This window comes from Schistocerca nitens, chromosome 2 (assembly GCF_023898315.1).
Source record: "Schistocerca nitens isolate TAMUIC-IGC-003100 chromosome 2, iqSchNite1.1, whole genome shotgun sequence".
Lineage (NCBI taxonomy): Eukaryota > Metazoa > Arthropoda > Insecta > Orthoptera > Acrididae > Schistocerca > Schistocerca nitens.
Window position 1 is genome coordinate 591,626,938 of NC_064615.1, and position 23,450 is coordinate 591,650,387.

The window sequence follows — 23,450 nt, forward strand, 5'->3', positions numbered from 1 at the left end:
ACACAGGTCACGGTAGCACAGGTATCATGAGGGGTTGTTTTAGAGTGTATCGTCTCTCGACGAGTATTACTGACAGAGTCATTCTTCTGTGGTGCTACAGCACAGGGAGACGACGAATCCGACAGTCTAGTGGTGTGGAGCGATGTCGTACTCATGAGCCCAGAGGCAGTTGCAATGAGAAGACGGTGGTTGGAGACATTCTGCTTCTGGTGGCTGCGCGAAGAAACTTACTTCCACCTGCCTTGCGGCAGATTCGTAGTTCTACAGGCGGTCGACTTGCATGTGGCAGAGGTGCTTAACTGCTACAGTGTCTGCCACTGTTGCGTTTTCGTCTATTGATGACAAAGATAGATATTACATTTTTTTTCGGTTTTGACAATTTGAGCCACGGTACTTACGTTGTGAGAACGCAAGTTTAGTTTTACCTCCATTACACGGGTATCAGTGCATAGAGATTTCTTGTAGTTAAAAGAGTATTGAGAGGGAGATTTCCGATCAAAACACAGCAAACAATGCAAGTTATGGGGGTGGGGCGACAGGTTATTTATGTGAGGTTTTGGTGTGAATGGTGCAGCAGCTTGCAAGGGCGGGTACTCACCGAGAGGATCGGCGGAGAGCAGCACGCCGTTGTCGCACTTGCTGCACTTGAGCGTGCTGAGGTTGGTGCCCAGCTCGGTGGGGTCCTTGCAGCGCTCGCAGCAGCACTCGAAGAACTTGCCGCGCGACAGCATCTCACGCCGCACCATCGTGGGGTCCAGCGAGTGCGTGTACGACGTGAACAGCTCGCCGCCCGCCGGCACGCGCACCGTCACGTGCAGCTTCAGCCTGCCGCAGCACCAACACCGTCTCCACCAGGTGTATTGCCAGCACCGCACTTATCTCCTACCTCCTTTATACACTATTCCCTCATCACTTTACACACATCGATCAAACCCAAATTACAAATTACTCGCGAATATCTCAAACGAACCAAAACATAAAAGCAAGTGTTGCCTTCATCTTTGCTCTAATTCACTGACTGCCATAGTCCACTTTCACACACACACACACACACACACACACACACACACACACACACACACTCACACACACGCGCGCGCGCACATGCAAATGTACACGCAAACATACATATACACGAAACTTTAATTTTTGTGTGAGATACTTTGCCCCAGAAAAAAACTTAAAATAACTTCAATACCCAAATTCTGGAAAAACCCTAGTTTTTGGGCGGCTTATGTGCTGGTGTAAGTTACCGCCAGCACACTGATCGGCAAAGATGAAGCACGAAGATCGATACTAGGTGCTGGATAGAGCGCACCTATCAAGAAAGAGACCAGAGACACACCGACAAGCATCACACCGCCAAGGCCCTCTCGACAGCAAGCATTTAGGCCGCTGACACTGACTGCAGGGCGTGACTAACTCACACGCCAGTTTCCGTCTGTCAGTCCACTAGCAGAGTGGATCACAGGCTTGTGATTCCTTGATGTCTCAAAACATGTCCTACCAACCGATCCCTTCTTCTAGTCAAGTTGTGCCACAAACTTCTCTTCTCCCCAATCCTATTCAACACCTCCTCATTAGTTACGTGATCTACCCACCTTATCTTCAGCATTCTTCTGTAGCACCACATTTCGAAAGCTTCTATTCTCTTCTTGTCCAAACTAGTTATCGTCCATGTTTCACTTCCATACATGGCTACACTCCATACAAATACTTTCAGAAACGACTTCCTGACACTTAAATCTATACTCGATGTTAACAAATTTTTCTTGTTCAGAAACGCTTTCCTTGCCATTGCCAGTCTACATTTTATATCCTCTCTACTTCGACCATCATCAGTTATTTTACTCCCTAAATAGCAAAACTCCGTTACTACTTTAAGTGTCTCATTTCCTAATCTAATTCCCTATATACCAGAATTGTGACTATAGCAAGATTACCGATACTGTGTGCAACAGGACTGTTACTGAGGAGCTTGTACCACAACTCATGGACTCTATTCAAGTTAAGTAGCAGCTGCCTGTTCATGTAAATAAAGACCACATTAATCCACGTGTGAATTTGTGTTGTAGAAAGAAGATACTGGTCACCAATAACAACATGCTCTCCCTTCATTTCTACAATACAACACTCTACAATGACGATGAGTATACAACAGTGGCGACGAGGATACCACAGTTTCCCTTGTTTACCAGGTCAATACTGGGCTTGCAAATCTCTTCCCAAATATTCCCATTTGAGAAGCCCATACTCCACTCCCAGCCTAATGGGACGATTGGCTGAAAAGAACAGTTGTACAGCAACCCACTCAACTTCGTTGAGTAAGGAATGTTCTTCTTGTTGTGGTCTTCAGTCCTGAGACTGGTTTGATGCAGCTCTCCACGCTACTCTATCCTGTGCAAGCTTCTTCATCTCCCAGTACCTACTGCAGCCTGCATCCTTCTGAATCTGCTTAGTGTATTCATCTCTTGGCCTCCCTCTACGATTTTTACCCTCCACGCTGCCCTCCAATGCTAAATTTGTGATCCCTTGATGCCTCAGAACATGTCCTACCAACCGATCCCTTCTTCTAGTCAAGTTGTACCACAAACTCCTCTTCTCCCCAATTCTATTCAATATCTCCTCATTAGTTATGTGATCTACCCATCTAATCTTCAGCATTCTTCTGTAGCACCACGTTTCGAAAGCTTCTATTCTCTTCTTGTCTAAACTATTTATCGTTCATGTTTCACTTCCATACATGGCTACACTCCATACAAATACTTTCAAAAACAACTTCCTGACACTTAAATCTATACCCGATGTTAACAAATTTCTCTTCTTCAGAAACGCTTTCCTTGCCATTGCCAGTCTACATTTTATATCCTCTCTACTTCGACCATCATCAGTTATTTTTGCTCCCCAAATAGCAAAACTCCCTTACTACTTTAAGTGTCTCATTTCCCAATCCAATTCCCTCAGCCTCACCCGACTTAATTCGACTACATTCCATTATCCTCGTTTTGCTTTTGTTGATGTTCATCTTATACCCTACTTTCAAGACACTGTCCATTCCGTTCAACTGCTCTTCCAAGTCCTTTACTGTCTCTGACAGAATTACAATGTCATCGGCAAACCTCAAAGTTTTTATTTCTTCTCCATGGATTTTGATACCTACTCCGAATTTTTCTTTTGTTTCCTTTATTGCTTGCGCAATATACAGATAGAATAACATCGGGGAGAGGCTACAACCCTGTCTCACTCCTTTCCCAACCACTGCTTCCCTTTCGTGTCCCTCGACTCTTGTAACTGCTATCTGGTTTCTGTACAAATTGTAAATAGCCTTTCGCTCCCTGTATTTCACCCCTGCCACCTTCAGAATTTGAAAGAGAGTATTCCAGTCAACATTGTCAAAAGCTTTCTCTAAGTCTACAAATGCTAGAAACGTAGGTTTGCCTTTTCTTAATCTAGCTTCTAAAATAAGTCGTAGGGTCAGTATTGCCTCACGTGTCCCCATATTTCTACGGAATTCAATCTGATCTTCCCCAAGGTCGGCTTCTTCCAATTTTTCCATTCGTCTGTAAAGAATTCGCATTATTATTTTGCAGCCGTAACTTATTAAACTAATAGTTCGGTAATTTTCACATCTGTCAACGCCTGCTTTCTTTGGGATTGGAATTATTATATGCTTCTTGAAGTCTGAGGGTATTCCGCCTGTCTCATACATTTTGCTCATCAGATGGTAGAGTTTTGTCAGGACTGGCTCTTCCAAGGTTGTCAGTAATTCTAATGGAATGTTGTCTACTCCGGGGGCCTTGTTTCGACTCAGGTCTTTCAGTGCTCTGTCAAACTCTTGACGCAGTATCATATCTCCCATTTCATCTTCATCTACATCCTCTTCCATTTCCATAATATTGTCCTGGAGTACATCGCCCTTGTATAGATCCTCTATATACTCTTTCCACCTTTCTGCTTTCCCTTCTTTGCTCAGAACTGGGTTTCCATCTGAGCTCTTGATATTCATACAAGTCGTTCTCTTTTCTCCAAAGGTCTCTTTAATTTTCCTGTAGGCAGTATCTATCATACCTCTAGTGAGATAAGCCTCTATATCCTTACATTTGTGCTCTAGCCATGCCTGCGTAGCCATTTTGCACTTCCTGTCGATCTCATTTTTGAGACGTTTGTATTCCTCTTTGCCTGCTTCATTTACTGCGTTTTTATATTTTCTCCTTTCATCAATTAAATTCAATATTTCTTCTGTCACCCAAGGATTTCTATTAGCCCTCGTCTTTTTACCTACTTGATCCTCTGCTGCCTTCACTACTTCATCCCTCAAAGCTACCCATTCTTCTTCTACTGTATTTCTTTCCCCCATTCCTGTCAATTGTTCCCTTATGCTCTCCCTGAAACTCTGTACAACCTCTGGTTTAGTCAGTTTATCCAGGTCCCATCTCCTTAAATTCCCACCTTTTTGCAATTTCTTCAGTTTTAATCTACAGTTCATAACCAATAGATTGTGGTCAGAGTCCACATCTGCCCCTGGAAATGTCTTACAATTTAAAACCTGGTTCCTAAATCTCTGTCTTACCATTATATAATCTATCTGATGATAGGGGTGGGATTTTCTTATCACGAGGTGGCAATATTACCACATACAACGTTGTGTTAAAGCATTTTCCCATGTGACAACACTGTCGAGAAGCTGAGAAGCTGTAGCAGTGCAAGACGTTCGGGTGTGGCGCTACTCCGCTTAAGCTAACGTTAATTTACTTAAACTAAAGGGCAATGTAATGAATTAGCGGTGTGATATAAACATAAGCACATTGGAGTGAAATGTTCAATGCGAGATGCATTTCATAATTTCGACAACGAAATTCTGTCTCGGAATCTCTTAGAAAGCCTAAAGAGATTCTGGTCATACATAAAGCTCACCAGAGGCAAAATGCAATCAATACCTTTACTGCGCGATAACAACGGTGAAGCCACTGATGACAGTGCCACTAAAGCAGAATTGTTAAACACTGTTTTCCGAAACTCCTTCACCAAAGAGGACGAAGTAAATATTCCTGAATTCCAATCAAGAACAACTGCCAAGATGAGAAACATAGAAGTAGATATCCTCGGTGAAGCAAAGCAGCTTAAATCAATTAATAAAGGCAAGGCCTCCGGTCCAGATTGTATACCGGTCAGGTTCCTTTGATAGTATGCGATACAATAGCTCCATATTTAGCAATTATATACAACCGCTCGCTCACAGAAAGATCCGTACCTAAAGACTGGAAAATTGCTCAAGTCACACCAATAACCAAAAAGGGAAATAGGAGTAATCCGCTGAATTACTCGCTCATATCACTAACGTCGATTTGCAGTAGGGTTTTGGAACGTATACTGTGATCGAACATTATGAATTACCTTGAAGAAAACGATTTATTGACACATAGTCAACACGGATTCAGAAAATATCGTTCTTGTGAAACACAATTAGCTCTTTATACTCATGAAGTAATGAGTGCTATCGACAAAGGATGTCAAATTGATTACACATTTTTATATTTCCAGAAGGCTTTCGACAACGTTCCTCACAAGCGTCTTCTAACCAAACTGCGTGGCTATGGTATATCACCTCAGTTGTTCGACTGGATTCGTGATTTCTGTCAGAAAGGTCACAGTTCGTAGTAATAGACGGAAAGTCATCGAGTAAAACATAAGTAATATCCAGCGTTCCCCAAGGAAGTGTTATAGACCCTCTATTGTTCCTTATCTATATTAACGACATAGGAGACAATCTGATTTGCCCTCTTAGATTGTTTACAGATGATGCTGTCATTTACCGTCTTGTAAAGTCATCAGATGACCAAAGCGAACTGCAAAACGATTTAGGTAAGACATCTGTATGGTGCGAAAAGTGGCAATTTATCCTGAATTAACGCAAGTGTGAAGTTATTCACATGAGTACTAAAAGAAATCCGCTAAATTTCGATTACACGATAAGTCACACAAATATGACTGTAAATTCAACTAAATACTTAAGGATTACAATTATAAATAACCTAAATTGGAACGATCACATAGATAATGTTGTGGGTAGAGCAAACCAAAGATTGCTGTTCATTGGCAGAACACTTAGAAGGTGCAACAGGTCTACTAAAGAAACCGCTTACACCACGATTGTCCGCTCTATTCTGGAGTATTGCTGTGCGGTGTGGGATCCGTATCAGGTGGGATTGACGGATGACATCGAAAAAGTTCAAAGAAGGGCAGCTCGTTTTGTATTATCGCGAAATAGGGGAGATAGTGCCTTAGACATGATACGTGAATTGGAGTGGGAATCAGTAAAACAAAAGAGACAAAAGAGTTTATCGTTGCGACGGAATCGTCTCATGAAATTTCAGTTTTCTCCTCCGATTGGGAAAAATTTCGTTGGTACCCACCTACATAGGAAGAAGTGAGCATCACGATAAAATAAGAGAAATCAGGGCTCGCAGGAAAAATTTAAGTGCTCTTTTTTCCCGCGTGCCATTCGAGAGTGGAACGGTAGAGACAGCTTGAAGGTGATTCATTGAACCCTCTGCCACGCCCTTTATTGAAAATAGCAGAGTAATCACTTAGATGCAAATGTAGATTGCTACTACTTCCTACAGCTATGAACTTCATTTGTAATGGAAAGAGTCGCACCTGATGAAGGTTACGAGCTACGTGACCGAAATATCGTGCAAGTACGACGCTGATATCCGGCAGAACACCCGACAACCCAAGATGTCAAGAGTGAAACAGTTGATTAGGACTACTCTTGAGGTGTGTATTATTTTACCCAATATTTTGTATTAGATAACTTCTAACCTGTCATCCATCATTTTCAATAGCACTGCAAATGCAACTATCATAAGAGTTTTCAGTGTATTAAGCACATTTTGCGAGTCACAATCGGCAATAGCGTTTAACATCTTTTCCATACAGGTACGAAATAATTAAAAAAACGCCTTATTATAGTTAAATGACACGAGTATAATTAAATTGAAGTTTGGTTAACTGTCACACTCTGATCAGAATGTCAGGATGAAACCGGAAAAAACTGAATACACACCATTTCTGAAAATCCCGCTAATGATATACCCATCGTCTTTGCTGTATATATACTGCACAAAATTTTTCCAGACGAAGAGTGTAAAACCAAAGCTTTTCTTATATCTTCCGAATGTAAAATGCTCTCTTCTTACGTTTGACGAGACATTTAATATGTTTGCCTGTAAAAACTTTATCATATTGTGTTATTAAACGCAGACATCTCTCATTAGTGTTAGTAGTATCTTGATTTTATCCTCTTTTTCTGTTTCTATGCTGTAATCAGCTTTTTTCTTCTTTGGTGACAGAGCAGCTGGTGTGTTTAGTATTCGTTTGTGAGTTTAAAGAGCGTACCTTATATTATTTATTTGCGAAACCTATTCACTTGAGGACGGAACATCATCAGAAATGTCTTTAATAAGAAGCAATGTAGACACTGCAGTCAGTTTTAAGATTCTATTGTTGTTGTTGTTGTTGTGGTCTTCAGTCCTGAGACTGGTTTGATGCAGCTCTCCATGCTACTCTATCCTGTGCAAGCTTCTTCATCTCCCAGTACCTACTGCAACCTACATCCTTCTGAATCTGCTTAGTGTATACATCTCTTGGTCTCCCCCTACGATTTTTACCCTCCACGCTGCCCTCCAATACTAAATTTGTGATCCCTTGATGCCTCAAAACATGTCCTACCAACCGATCCCTTCTTCTAGTCAAGTTGTGCCACAAATTTCTCTTCTCCCCAATCCTATTCAATACCTCCTCATTAGTTACGTGATCTACCCACCTTATCTTCAGCATTCTTCTGTAGCACCACATTTCGAAAGCTTCTATTCTCTTCTTGTCCAAACTGGTTATCGTCCATGTTTCACTTCCATACATGGCTACACTCCATACAAATACTTTCAGAAACGACTTCCTGACACTTAAATCTATACTCGATGTTAACAAATTTCTCTTCTTCAGAAACGATTTCCTTGCCATTGCCAGTCTACATTTTATATCCTCTCTACTTCGACCGCCATCAGTTATTTTACTCCCTAAATAGCAAAACTCCTTTACTACTTTAAGTGTCTCATTTCCTAATCTAATCCCCTCAGCGTCACCCGATTTAATTTGACTACATTCCATTATCCTCGTTTTGCTTTTGTTGATGTTCATCTTATATCCTCCTTTCAAGACACTGTCCATTCCGTTCAACTGCTCTTCCAAGTCCTTTGCTGTCTCTGACAGAATTACAATGTCATCGGCGAACCTCAAAGTTTTTACTTCTTCTCCATGAATTTTAATACCTACTCCGAATTTTTCTTTTGTTTCCTTTACTGCTTGCTCAATATACAGATTGAATAACATCGGGGAGAGGCTACAACCCTGTCTCACTCCTTTCCCAACCACTGCTTCCCTTTCATGCCCCTCGACTCTTATAACTGCCATCTGGTTTCTGTACAAATTGTAAATAGCCTTTCGCTCCCTGTATTTTACCCCTGCCACCTTTTGAATTTGAAAGAGAGTATTCCAGTCAACATTGTCAAAAGCTTTCTCTAAGTCTACAAATGCTAGAAACGTAGGTTTGCCTTTTCTTAATCTTTCTTCTAAGATAAGTCGTAAGGTTAGTATTGCCTCACGTGTTCCAACATTTCTACGGAATCCAAACTGATCTTCCCCGAGGTCCGCTTCTACCAGTTTTTCCATTCGTCTGTAAAGAATTCGCGTTAGTATTTGGCAGCTGTGACTTATTAAAGTGATAGTTCGGTAATTTTCACATCTGTCAACACCTGCTTTCTTTGGTATTGGAATTATTATATTCTTCTTGAAGTCTGTGGGTATTTCGCCTGTCTCATACATCTTGCTCACCAGATGGTAGAGTTTTGTCATGACTGGCTCTCCCAAGGCCATCAGTAGTTCTAATGGAATGTTGTCTACTCCCGGGGCCTTGTTTCGACTCAGGTCTTTCAGTGCTCTGTCAAACTCTTCACGCAGTATCTTATCTCCCATTTCATCTTCATCTACATCCTCTTCCATTTCCATAATATTGTCCTCAAGTACATCGCCCTTGTATAAACCCTCTATATACTCCTTCCACCTTTCTGCCTTCCCTTCTTTGCTTAGAACTGGGTTGCCATCTGAGCTCTTGATATTCATACAAGTGGTTTTCTTCTCTCCAAAGGTCTCTTTAATTTTCCTGTAGGCAGTATCTATCTTACCCCTAGTGAGACAAGCCTCTACATCCTTACATTTGTCCTCTAGCCATCCCTGCTTAGCCATTTTGCACTTCCTGTCGATCTCATTTTTGAGACGTTTGTATTCCCTTTTGCCTGCTTCATTTACTGCATTTTTATATTTTCTCCTTTCATCAATTAAATTCAATATTTCTTCTGTTACCCAAGGATTTCTATTAGCCCTCGTCTTTTTACCTACTTGATCCTCTGCTGCCTTCACTACTTCATCCCTCAGAGCTACCCATTCTTCTTCTACTGTATTTCTTTCCCCCATTCCTGTCAATTGTTCCCTTATGCTCTCCCTGAAACTCTCTACAACCTCTGGTTCTTTCAGTTTATCCAGGTCCCAACTCCTTAAATTCCCACCTTTTTGCAGTTTCTTCAGTTTCAATCTGCAGTTCATAACCAATAGATTGTGGTCAGAGTCCACATCTGCCCCTGGAAATGTCTTACAATTTAAAACCTGGTTCCTAAATCTCTGTCTTACCATTATATAATCTATCTGATACCTATTAGTATCTCCAGGATTCTTCCAGGTATACAACCTTCTTTTATGATTCTTGAACCAAGTGTTAGCTATGATTAAGTTATGCTCTGTGCAAAATTCTACAAGGCGGCTTCCTCTTTCATTTCTTCCCCCCAATCCATATTCACCTACTATGTTTCCTTCTCTCCCTTTTCCTACACTCGAATTCCAGGCCCCCATGACTATTAAATTTTCGTCTCCCTTCACTACCTGAATAATTTCTTTTATCTCGTCATACATTTCATCAATTTCTTCATCATCTGCAGAGCTAGTTGGCATATAAACTTGTACTACTGTAGTAGGCATGGGCTTTGTGTCTATCTTGGCCACAATAATGCGTTCACTATGCTGTTTGTAGTAGCTAACCCGCACTCCTATTTTTTTATTCATTATTAAACCTACTCCTGCATTACCCCTATTTGATTTTGTATTTATAACCCTGTAATCACCTGACCAAAAGTCTTGTTCCTCCTGCCACCGAACTTCACTAATTCCCACTATATCTAACTTTAACCTCTCCATTTCCCTTTTTAAATTTTCTAACCTACCTGCCCGATTAAGGGATCTGACATTCCACGCTCCGATCCGTAGAATGCCAGTTTTCTTTCTCCTGATAACGACGTCCTCTTGAGTAGTCCCCGCCCGGAGATCCGAATGGGGGACTATTTTACCTCCGGAATATTTTACCCAAGAGGACGCCATCATCATTTAATCATACAGTAAAGCTGCATGTCCTCGGGAAAAATTACGGCTGTAGTTTCCCCTTGCTTTCAGCCGTTCGCAGTACCAGCACAGCAAGGCCGTTTTGGTTAATGTTACAAGGCCAGATCAGTCAATCATCCAGACTGTTGCCCCTGCAACTACTGAAAAGGCTGCTGCCCCTCTTCAGGAACCACATGTTTGTCTGGCCTCTCAACAGATACCCCTCCGTTGTGGTTGCACCTACGGTACGGCTATCTGTATCGCTGAGGCACGCAAGCCTCCCCACCAACGGCAAGGTCCTGCTCAGGCTGTGGATCTCGTAAATAATCGTCCTCTTTAAAATACAAGCTACAGAAAGTAGCATTTGTAATGTGATTGCCATCACTTATTCCGCAGAGTTGAACCCACCGAGCACATGTTTCTGGATCTTTGGGAAAGCTGTGATAGGTAATACTACTACTTTTAATTTTCTTATTATACAGTAGTTTTCACATAAAGCCATAGCATAAGCCAGCATTATCATTGTCATACAGAACAAACAAGCTCGATAGAACACAAAAATAACGAGCAGCAACCCAAGAGCCCCCGCGAACTGAGCAGCGCTTGTCGACAGTGACGCAGCTGGCAGAACGGAGAAAAATCCCGGTTTGCGCACGGTCGTTGCCCTCTGCCCCCGCTCACCCTCCCTGACGAAGTAATAAGATGCACGACAAAGATAATACACGCAACATGTAAAAAAAAAGTCATTCACCGGAAGGAAGGTGGAAGAACATCAGGTGTTAGGTTGTCCAAAGATAAACATAGACAGGGCATGTCTCCACTATCTCTGCAATACGAAGCTTTGAAACCAACCCCCCAGTCACGTGACAGGTGGAACAAAACGGAGTCTCTGTCATTAACTGCAGTGAGATGTGGACCTGACATACTTTTTCTTTCTCAGGTGAAGTAAAGCGTACAACTGGAGTGACACAACAACTGAGTGACGTACTGTGTTAATATTATGTTAGTAGCAGTACAGTTAACGAATTTCATGGCATCAGTGTAACTGCCGATATTATTCCGACGACTATTTTTTATTGGTCATTATACGCGAAACATTTAAATTATGGTGATTGATTAACAAAGGATTTTGGCGGTCAAGGCAAAAAAGATTCTAACAAAGAGTGAGATATTCTCTCTTTCCGTTTATACTGCCAAAATTACTTTTTCTCCAATGAATCATCCTCTTTGCTGTAATGTCCACCATCTGGATCGCCATCCACACTTAACTAGAAGAGAATGCCTGAGTGTGGTACGAAGCGTATCGCTAACTGACGACTCCTAAGAAATGTTTGTAAAAATGTTAAAAAAGAAAAATGGCATCCGATTTTAGACATAACATTCAGTTTTCCCATAAAAATGCGTTTGCTTTTACGATTTTTAAGAAAGCCGGTGTGGGTATTGAAACAATATTGAAACAAGAAGCAGAATTTATCACAAAACATTGATTAATCAGAAAAATATCACGAGTCAGATAATATTAACATTTTGCTTCCTAAAAACCTTTGTCATATCAAGGGCAATGCAGACAAAATGCATCGCACATTTCACTGTCCGATTAAGGTAACAATTCTTTCGCATTTCAGTTAAATGACAGCTACCTCCTTTTTCCTCTAGAGGCTAAAGCCGGACGAAAATAAAATCTGGTGATATAGCATCTGGTTTTAGTTTCCTTCTGATACAAAAAGCCTTAGTATAAAAAAAATCCTTCGAAAATGTTGACACGTGTCGGTTTGTATGAACGCTTGCCATAAAATTTTTCCTCTTCCGTGTAACATGTTAACTTTTCTGCGTATTTCATCTGTGGGAAGGCATTCCTGGTATTACTTCATCTGTAGGAAACTATTTCTAGTATTCATGATTTCGTAAAAACGAGTTATTAACTTCGTATCTTTGACAGAAAAAGAGTGAAAGAAAGACGGCAAGTGCTTTTATGAGACAGATACAGAAGGTAAAGCTGTCATCAACTTGAAGGTTGGTCTGAGCAGTTTCCTGCTGATATGCCATTGCGTTTATCTGACCTTTAAAGTGATTTACCTAGCCATTCATAGGTACTTTTCACACTGACAAATATGGCTTTAAAAAAGGCCGTTCGCAACTGCATGGTAACGATATTACTGCTTATCTTCAGTCTAAAATCAAATAACTTGATTTAGAAGAGTGTCTTAGCAAACTTTACACATGGTGGTCAGAAACAGTCTGAAAAGCTTGTAAGGATGTTGCAAGGTAGATTGTGCTGATAATTAACTATTAAGAAAAAAATTCGATACGTCACGGCGTTTTCGAGATAAGTAGCATTGAAGTTTGCCAATCAAGCCGTTGCGCGCGAAATTCAAGCGGCCCGCCAGAGTCGGTGTTTTTCGTTTGTTGCCTAAAAACAAGAGAATGATAGAAAAATTGGACATGGGACAGTAGTCAGGCTTGAACCCTGCCACTAATTGTATATGGCGGGTTTGAATTTGCGTGCGCAACGATGTGATTGACTAACTTCAAGCCGGCCGGGGTGGCCGAGCGGTTCTAGGCGCTTCAGTCTGGAACCGCGCGACCGCTCCGGTCGCAGGTTCGAATCCTGCCTCGGGCATGGATGTGTCTGATGTCCTTAGGTTAGTTAGGTTTAAGTAGTTATAAGTTCTAGGGGACAGATGACCTCAGAAGTTAAGTCCCATAGTGCTCAGAGCCATTTGACTAACTTCAATGATTATTAACTCGGAAACGGCGGAATGTATCGAATTTTTTTCCTTAATGACTATTTCCCAGCAAACAGCCTTCAACATCCTTACAAGCTTTTCGGACTGTTTCTGACCACTCTGTATGCATAACGAGAAATTACTTCCTTTCACAGATGTTTTCGTGCATTCAGGCACTGCACAACTGTTCACTATTACAAACAAATCATTTTGAATGAGAACACTGTGAGTGCTAGTCACACAGTTTTAAATATCACCTCGAAAAAATCAAACTGCAACGATGGAACATGACGACGGTGTTAGCCCTTCGCTATACATTCAGTCTTAATGTGACACTTCCATCTCAGTGATGGATGACTTGACGGGGACCTTAGTTGCAGGAGTTTGTATTTTGGCTAACCAGGGAGACTTAAACTCTTAAATCAAACCATCGTCATTCTCTAAATGACTGCCACGCAGTTATTTCTTTATCCGTGGAAAAGGAAAGAAGGCAGTGGCTGCCACGACGGAGAAATACGGAGGTCGGGCAAATAAGCTCGAACAAGAAGCATGTGTGTGTCTGCGTCCTGTGCAGAACGAGCTGGGCCTTGCCATGGAGCAACACGTCCCTTCGGGCAGCTTTGGTCAGCCTCTTGCAACTTCGTCAGGAATTTCGGTGTTATGCTCCTGTCATGGTTCAGGAGATTTTGGTATTATGTTCCTGTATGACTTACCTCTTACGAGAATAATCTGTTAGGACCACACCACCACATCTCTACATCTACATCTACATCTACATTTATACTCCGCAAGCCACCCAACGGTGTGTGGCGGAGGGCACTTTACGTGCCACTGTCATTACCTCAATAAGCACTCAGCACCACCTTGTCCAATGATGGCTGGTTCTCCGTCTTTTCGACGCCGGTCAACACTACATGCATTTCTCCTTTGTCTCGAGGTCACATCGATATACCCAGCATTCGTCGAGGGCGATCAGGCGGCTAAATAAGTCATGTGGATTGGTCTGACACAGCTGCAACATATTCGCTGCCGCGTCTGTTTGGCGGACCTTTCTAATGGTTGTGACCAGTCGCGGAACCCAGTGGGCAACGACCTCTATCATGGTAAAATGTCGTGAAATAAGTGAAATCTGACGCGTGACGGATTTTCACTTTTTGATACGATGGTCTTGGAATCAGAGCCTTCACTTCTGTTGTGGTTTCCTGTTCATCGCAGAAAGATGATCTACCACTTCTTCTTTCGTCATTGAGCTTTGTTTCACTACACTGGAATCTTTTGCACCACCGAACCACTGTGTAATACTGGGTGCGGTGCCGGAACTTCCTTATATGAAACGCTCGCCATACAGCGGCCTTAACTGACTGTTGTGTGCCGTTGAGCGTTTTCGGAAGAGTGGGATCTAAGGTTAGTTTATCAGAAAGCTTGCAGTGGACGAGAGAGGAGCGCGTGTTCGGCTTGGCGACGTACTTTTCCAATAGGGGTTCCGTCATCACAATGCAGGTTACATCCGCAAAACAGTTTAATATCACGCCTGCAGGTCGTGTTCCTGATCTAACATCCATTGCTATGGGGTGGACACGTTTATGGATACTTGTAGTGTACAGAAATAGAAACCAGGGCCTTCGAGAACCACCAGGACACCAGAGAACGTCGAGAAAGTAACGCAGGCGATTTTCAATTCGCCCAAGCGATTGCACGCATCCATGCACCTGCTCTTGCAATTTCTGATCGCACAGTAATATGAATTCTTAATGAATACTTGAAATGTCGTCCATACACACTGGCAGTGGGACACACGCTTAATCCACTCGCTTTTGTTTCACGAAAAAAATTGCACGTGGAGCCTTGATCGAAAAGTTGCGCCATGACGCCATTGTGTTCTTCAGCGACGAGGCACATTTTCATTCATCTGAAGGTGTGAATAAACTTCATGAGCACCTCCTGCATACATAAGGTGTGACTGATGTTCATCATCCACTATTGCCGTCGGTTGGCTCGTGGTTGTTAGAAGAGAACGATAGTGCATTTACGGTCACTTCTGACCGTTATGTCCACCTGACTAGGAGTTTTTTTCTTCCCGAACTTGAAGGAATGGGTGTGGGGGACACATGGTTCCAACAGGACGGCGCCACGGCCCACACATTACGAACGTCAGTGACCCTCTCGCGCGAAAGCGTGTCATCTGTTTGAGGGAAGATCTTCAGTGGCCAGGACGCTCGCCAGATTTAGCCTCAACAATTTTTTATTGAGGGGCTATCTTGATTCCAAGGTGTATACCAATCGTCCACGGACCCTGGGTGAGCTGTGGAACAATATCCGTGCTGCTATCGCCAACATAGAGACCTGCTCGATAAAGTCGACCAAAACTTCTGTTTCGACTCTCAAAATACACTGAGCAGAACGGTGGCTATCTTCACGATATCATTTTCAAGCCATAATGAAAACTTCAAATGTAGCTCTATGTAAAGAACAGAGAATAAAAGTGATATCTCCAATACCTTCTGTTTTATGATTTTTTTAAACGAGGAAGTTCCTATGCTGCACCATCTATACTGGTCCATTGTTGTCGTACACTTCCGTCAAGTCAGCATGTCGTAGCGTTTTTCAAATGTCTAAACAAAGCTACCGCATAATAATCCACTTTATCAATAGGGTGCACCATTTAATTTTGGCTGCTTTAACGGCATGCTACGGTAATGTGGTATTTCCAATATTTATCACGAAAGTAGACATGTCCCTGCAAACAAACAAGAAATTAATTACCTAACCTTTCTTTTTTCAGTGATATTTAAAACTTCGTAACCATCCCTTGTACAACAAAAAGAAAAAAAATTAACGATTGCTCCATAAGCTGTCTGTAACTCGTATCACCCATCAGTTTATTGAGATGTTGGTTTCAGTGTGATGTCTACACAAGCTACGGTCTCAGGGTTTTGGTACTTGCAGTTTATCTGTCTGGGCTGACCTGTGCTGCTCGCCAGTCTCGGAGCGCGTGGCGATGGTGTGTCCGGTGTTGGCGATGCAGTTGTGGGACAGGATGGCCGTCTGCGGGTAGAGGCCGCGCACCAGGGCGCCGTTCTCGCAGCGCACCTCGAAGCAGTTCACCTCCAGAATGCCGCACACCGTGTGCACCAGCTCCTCGTCGAACCTGCGGGCGGCTACAGACTTCAGACCACGACACAGTCCGTCTCAGCCCCAGCACAACGGATCACAACCCAGTACAAAAAGCACACTGCTGCCCATTAAAACTGCAACACCAAAGAGGCAGCACTCAACAATTGTCAGACTGTCATGAAGTGTACTACATGCTTGAATATGCAGATAATTAGCATTTCAGCCGAAATGTTTTAACGGACCTCTTCCTTCCTTAAGTTCCAAAGTCTGTAAGTTAGATCCTATTCAAGTCCTACTCCTTTGTCCACATGGTAAATTTAGGATCTACAGGATGTTCAAATTTAAAGTTAGACAGAGGTCGTTAACAAGTACGAACGGTGTTGGTACTTAGCTTTTACGATGATGGCTTCGATATTGTCTTCATAGTATATATTGGCTTCGTTGAGTCTAGGAGTGGTTCCGCTGAGAGCTTCCCGTGGCTTTCTTTATGTTAGTATGATACCAAGCGGTTTGTATGGTAACATGTGGTATTTCGTCTTTTAGAGAAAAAAGTAATGCAAATCACTATTTAACGAATCTTCTCTCATTTAACAACACTTCTATACAAATATAAAACGAAACTTATTGTGTTTCACCAAATTTACAATCAAGCGTCTTCCGCCATGTCTATATCACAACCTTACAAACCGACACTAGTGATAAAAGACCCCGAACCTCGTGTTCCAAAGATCCATCTCGTACCAACAAGACCAATGATGACAGTCTCTCGAAGCCAAAGACAATATTTACAGAAAATATTATAAGTAAAGAAATAAATAATTTTACGTTTCTCACAGCTACCAATTTGTTTCGGGCCATTAGTTTAAATACGGAGGAATGCACAGAAAAGGCTAGCTAATGTTTTCTGCATGCATCAAGATTACGCTAAATGGTGTATTCAATGTGCTTCGGAAACTATTATATGCGACTCAACAGTCATAAGCTGAAGACGCCATTGCCACGTAAACAAGGTTAAAGTGTACAAAGATAAATATACGGAATCTGAGTCTTGAAATCGGACATTGGAGTATCGGTTACCTCTAAACTATTTACTGTATCGAGTATTACTATACTAGTTTAGGGTTCAAGGTGACGTTCTGTTATACTGTGCAAAGCAGATATAAGTGACTCCGTGGACATACTACAGGGTGTTTGTTTGAACCAGAGGCAACTAAATATCTCAAAAACGAGGCATCGTGCAAAAGAAAAAAAAAATTGTTCTCGGTGAAAAGTTAATATTAGCTGGTCACCTCCTAACCGCCTCTCCTGTGTGGGGGGAGACAGCTTTGTGTTTTCAAATTAAACCTCCCGATTTTTATTCTACGCCAAAAAATACGTACTGTTTACCAAACGATTGTTTCTCATGGGCGCTTGATGGCGCTGTAAACTACAAGTATCAAGTATGCCTGTTATTGCAATAAAGAACCGACGCATTTGAGTCTACATTTCATTTACGACGTAAATGGAAACCTTCGTGTTCTAACGGTTGATACTGATCGTCAAACGTTGCTTGAGTGTTACGAATGTGGCTGTGCAGTACAAATAATACTGCTAGACTTTGACATTTCGGCGAATAAGCTACTTGTATGGTAACTAAGTTTTCTGTTCCCTAGGGGTTGATTGTGGTGAGTCTCCAAACCATCGGAATGCTTGATTTCGGTGGCCGCCGTCGCACCCCGCCATCAGTGTAAAAGATTTTGGTGTTTGTTTCTGTCCAACCGCTGTAACTCCCGCGCTGGCTGCTACGCGGCTAGTAGCGGAATGCAAACCACAGCCATTGTAATGTGAAAAACTGTCCATGAAGTGATAGGACACGCGCTCTTGTTGCCATGGATAGTCACTGAAATCAAGCACCCAAAGGTGAGAGGCAAGGACACTTACCTAAATCAAGCATCCCGAAGGCAATAGAAAACAATTACATTTACAGTGTTGTTCCTGGATCACGCTAAACGTAGTTTCTGACCAGACATGGAAACGGCTAACCATATCGTATTGTATAATCTAATTTGCGACACTGTGGTATATTTCAAACAGAAATATCAACCGTCACACCTCCAAGGCTTACATCTACATGGTAAATGAAATGTAGAATCAGATACATCAATACTTAATGGCAAAAACAGGCACACTAGATATTTGTCGATCACAGTGCCATCTACCACGAATGAAAAAGAGTGCTTTGCTAAACCGTACGTAGTCTTTGGCGTAGAATCTGAATATGCAATAAAACCGGGGGATTCAGTTTGAAAATATAAAGCTGACCCCACACACGCAGCTGCGGTGGGTAGCAGGTGGACAGTTGTAGCACAGACAGATGTCCCCTTTACTGATATTAACTTTCCATCTAGAACTTTTTTTTTGTACGAGGTGTCGTTTTCGAGATATTCAGTTGTCTCAAGTTAAAACCAACAACCGGTACATACCATGTAAATATTGGTTGGTCGGTCTCTCCCGCCGGAGGTTCGAGTCCTCCCACGGGCATGGGCGTATGTGCTGTTCTTAGCATGAGTTAGTTTAAGCAGTGTGTAAGTCTAGGGACCGATGACGTCAGCAGTTTGGTTTCATAGAAATTCACGCACATTTGAAAATTTTTTTTTGGTTGGTTGTGAGGAGATCATGTAAAGCCTCGCGTAAAGAGGATACTTGCATTTGTCGAAATCCGACAGCAACAGGTTCTTCACCCATCAAGAGTGCGGTTTATCATTCGTTAATGACGCTGCTTGGATTTATCGGGATTCCACAACCATAGAGTCGATGAGTTCAGGAGCGCCGTATCCGACACCTTGAAGAAACTCCATTGCCCTTGCGACTAGCGCCCGAAAGGACAGATATGTTGTTCACTCGGCCGTGCAGGAGCGTACATCTACGTCACATAGGCCAACCTTGACTCATGAAATTCACTAGTTTGCAGTAAAAGAACTATCCACAAGCACATTGCGATGACAAATGGAGCACCACGGACTGTCAGCATGGCGACTACTGTTGCGGATACCCTTGACGAGGCAGCCGAGAAAGGCGCGTCGACAGCAAGGTGTTCGGCGGTAACACTGGACACGGCAGTGCCACCACGTCGTCTTCTCAAACTAGTATTGGTTCTGTACACAACATCACGGTGGATGTATCCGTGTGTGGAGACTCGGAGAACAAAGAAAGTTGCCGCATTGCATCCGTCATTGTGAAATAGACTCAGAACGTATCTTGAGGCTACAGGCTGTCGCTGGTACAAGACGCGATCACCTCTGTTTCGCATAAGCGCTGACCAGACAGCAGTCGTCACGTCTGTAACGTCTCAAGGCTTGTGGCTGTGCCTTATCTTCGAGATATCCGTGACGTTATCTTTCAACAAGATAACGCAACCCTCAAGTTTCTCGTGCTGTACAGACCTACCTCGATGCACAGGGTGTTCGACTTCTGTCCTGGCCGGCACGTTCTGCAGATTTCTCACCTACTGAAAACATCTGATCAGGGGTTGTCGAGAAATTGGCACGCTATCACTCTCTAGCCACTATGATTGATGAACTGTGGAATGGAGTTGAAGCAACAGGGAATGACCTATCTAAGCTCAGTTTAACGCGATGCCCATCTGCGTTAGAGAGATTGTTGCTGCCATGTGTAGCAGTTCTCTGTATCTAATTTCACAGTGGTCCACCATTACCCCTGAGTGCAATCAGGTATTAGCCAGTAGCCCCTCGCCCCTTCCCCACACCACCATCAACAATGGTGCCCAACTAAAATGTAGAATGAAAAGAATTTTTTTAAATACTTTTATTTTTACGATAGATGATACTTGCTTTTTGTGGGTGTCTTATTAAACCACGAAATAATTACTCACTGGCGCTACTGGTACTGCTTATTTCTAACAACTATGTTTTATAGTCTGATGAAGCAATTCTCGGGGCGTCGTGAGTGCTAGACACAACGCTTTCTTAGGAAAGAAAGCTAGTTATCCGAATTCAGGGCAGACAGCTGTTTGAAAACATGCTTCCTCTCCACCATAAGTGCTTCACCCTCACCGTATATCCGCATTTAAAATCAATCAGGTTAAATTGTGTGCACTACACTTAGTTTTTGTAAGTCACTTGATTATTGGACTCCTTAGTTCTGAACTGACAGAACCTGGAAGACTATGCTTTGTACCTAAACACTGTCAATAATAGCGATAACAGTAATAATAATAATACGACATCGGCCCTACAGCGATGTATTAGCCATTACATAGTTACCGTTGTGTTGTACTGTCAATTACTTTGTTTGTTTTTGTGAAATAAATAAAGAGGCAATTTCTAGTATATTGCGGGGACTGCGCGCAACTCGGAGAAAGCGTTTTCGTGAGATGTTTAAGCATATGCGACATACGCAGATCTCAATTTTACTTCCACAGTAGCATGGTACAAAGTATATGTGTAGTGGGTGGACTGTGTAAGGAAGATATTCATACTCTCACTTCTGAAGCTGGAACCATCACCACACTGTGTCAAACGTTAATAAAACAACTCACTGAAAAAACTGTACTTATTGGTAAATTACATAATCTGTATTACAGTCTTACGAAATAGTAATAACAGTAACGATCTTTTAAAAATAATTAATTGCATAACCCAAACACAACTGAACTGTTTCGTTTTCACTCTCAGAATATTTCATTTTACCCCTCAGGGAGGAACTATCCCTAGGTCTGGAGCCAATCCCCTATATAGACTGTCAGCGTGGCGATCATCGATGCGGCTTCGCTTCATCCAACAACAAAAAAAGGCGCGCCAACACTTACGTGCCGACAGAAACGGACATATCCACAGGAGTGGCGCAGTGAGTAGAATTCCATTACTTTATATCCCTCCTAGATTTGAATATTTAGTGGCCAGAAGCGCATTTAGAAAATATCCCTTTCACATAGATTCAGTCCGACACAGATTGTTACGTCAATACTTAACAATCGCACAACGCAAGTCAACTGCGCGATGTATAGTGCAGTTTACGTCTCAACAAGTTTTCCACTCCCTGTGCCGTTCCAGTCGTGAATGGAGTGAGGAAAAATACACAATCTGTGTGCTGCCGCACACTCTATAATCTCTTTCTATCTTACTGTCCTGAGTTCGATTTGAACTTTACAATGAATAGAATGAATTCTTCCACTGTTCGTCTCTAGTATCTGTTATCTAAATTTACCCATAGTGTTCCGTGAGAACAGTGTCTTCAATGATCTCATCTTTCCTGAGCATATTTTTTTATACTTTTGAATGAGATACATCGACCTTTTACGATCCTTGCGGCGTTTCTCGAATTCCTCTGATATCTATCGCCAGTTCGATTTAATAAGGGAACCAAACACTCTAGAATGGGCCACAGTCGTCACTCGCACGCGGTGTTCTGCATAGACGTTCTGCGCTCATCCACATTCCATGCAACCAATCTAACTATCCCATTCAGTTTCACTATTCCTCCTTTCGACTTCCCCCCCCCCCCCCCCCCACCATTGTAGCATATCGTTCAGTAGTATTTCTTTTAGATATCTGCACAATGTTACGATCACATACTGTTCCTTTCTGTTGTTTGTAGGCGTTATCTTGTGTTTATTTTTAATTCAAGCAGGACAATCATTCAGGACAAGAAGTGGAAATGTTGTCAATGGCTTTCATTACTCCCTAAATATCATCCAGCGATGATAATTTCCTGTAGATAATGACATCGACAGTAATGAACCTGAAAGGCAGGCTCATGCAGCCCGGTAATTGTTTTACGCATATTCAGAACACTGGCGAAGCTACTATGCTTCCTTGGGCACTCTCAACGCTACTTTCATTTCTGTACAAAATTTCATACAAAATTTCTCCCCGACTGTGATACTTCTGACAAGATACAATGTATGCATGCATTTTAGTCTCACTCGACTGTAAATTGAACGGTGGCCAGGAATTTAGCATAAATTTCTCTCTTCGCCTTTGTTTACTATTGTAAGATATATATTTCGGCGAAGAAAACGAAAACTGTGTTTCACACAACTTATGTTTCTCGACTAAGGGATAGAATCTTTTGGTCCTCTAGGAATCCAGGTGTTGTTGTTGTGGTCTTCAGTCCGAAAACCGGTTTGATGCAGCTCTCCATGCTGCTCCGTCCTGTACAAGCCTCTTCATCTCCAAGCAACTACTGCAACCTACAGCCTTCTGAATCTGCTTACTGTATTTACCTCTTGGTCTCCGTCTACGATTTTTACCCCCCCCCCTCCCCCATGATTTCCTCCAGCTCTAAATTGGTAATCTCTTGATGTCCCAGAATGTGTCCTACCAATATCCTTTATTCTAATCAGATTGTGCCACAACTTTCTTTTCTCCTCAATTCTATTCAGTACCCCCTCATTAGTTACGTGATATATCCACCTAATCTTCAGCATTCTTCTGTAGTACAATATTTCAAAAGCTTTTATTGTCTTCTTGCCTAAACTGTTTATCGTCCATGTTCTGTTTCCATACATGGCTACTCTCCATACAAATGCTTTCAGAAAAGACTTCGTAACATTTGAATCTAAATTCGGTGTTAACAAATTTCTCTTTTTCGGAAATGATTTTCTTGCTATTGCCACTCTATGTTTTATCCTCTCTATTTCTACCATCATCAGTTATTTTGCTGCCCAAATAGCAAAACGCATCTACCACTTTGTGTCTCATTCCCTAAACTACCTTCCTCAGCATCACCTGGTTTCATTCGACTACATTCCATCATCAGCATTTTGCTTTTGTTGATGTTCATCTTATATCCTGTCCATTACGAATCTATACACATTATAAAAATAGATGTGTGTCTGTGTGTGTGCGTATGTTTCACATCTGCTCCTAAGCCACACGACTGATTTCAACCAAACTTGGTACACATATCTCTTAGTGTCATTACTGTCAGGCAACAGTCGTTGCTGACGTAAGATGCACCTGCCTATCACAGTTCAGGAGATATGACATCATAAACAATGAGATGTGTGAAAAACTGCCGCATTTATTACTTCTGTGCTACAAACTTCATTCGCAATAAAGTTTGCAGACAGTACCCAGGTATTCCCCTAAATGCACCTACAAAGTTATATTATGGTACTACACA

The 23,450-nt window shown here is 42.1% G+C and overlaps 1 protein-coding gene across 2 annotated transcripts in view; it reads right to left on the bottom strand.

The window, feature by feature from the left end:
• The window catches only part of LOC126236655 (SET domain-containing protein SmydA-8), a 319,934-nt gene that overhangs the window by 142,339 nt on the left and 154,145 nt on the right, over positions 1 to 23,450 (bottom strand). For both annotated transcript variants that reach the window (XM_049946122.1, XM_049946120.1), the window contains exons 4-5: positions 16,177 to 16,359; positions 599 to 825 (exon numbers count right to left, since the gene is read on the bottom strand). In XM_049946122.1, the coding sequence (XP_049802079.1) occupies positions 599 to 825; positions 16,177 to 16,359 (410 nt within the window). The remainder of the gene's footprint in view (positions 1 to 598; positions 826 to 16,176; positions 16,360 to 23,450) is intronic.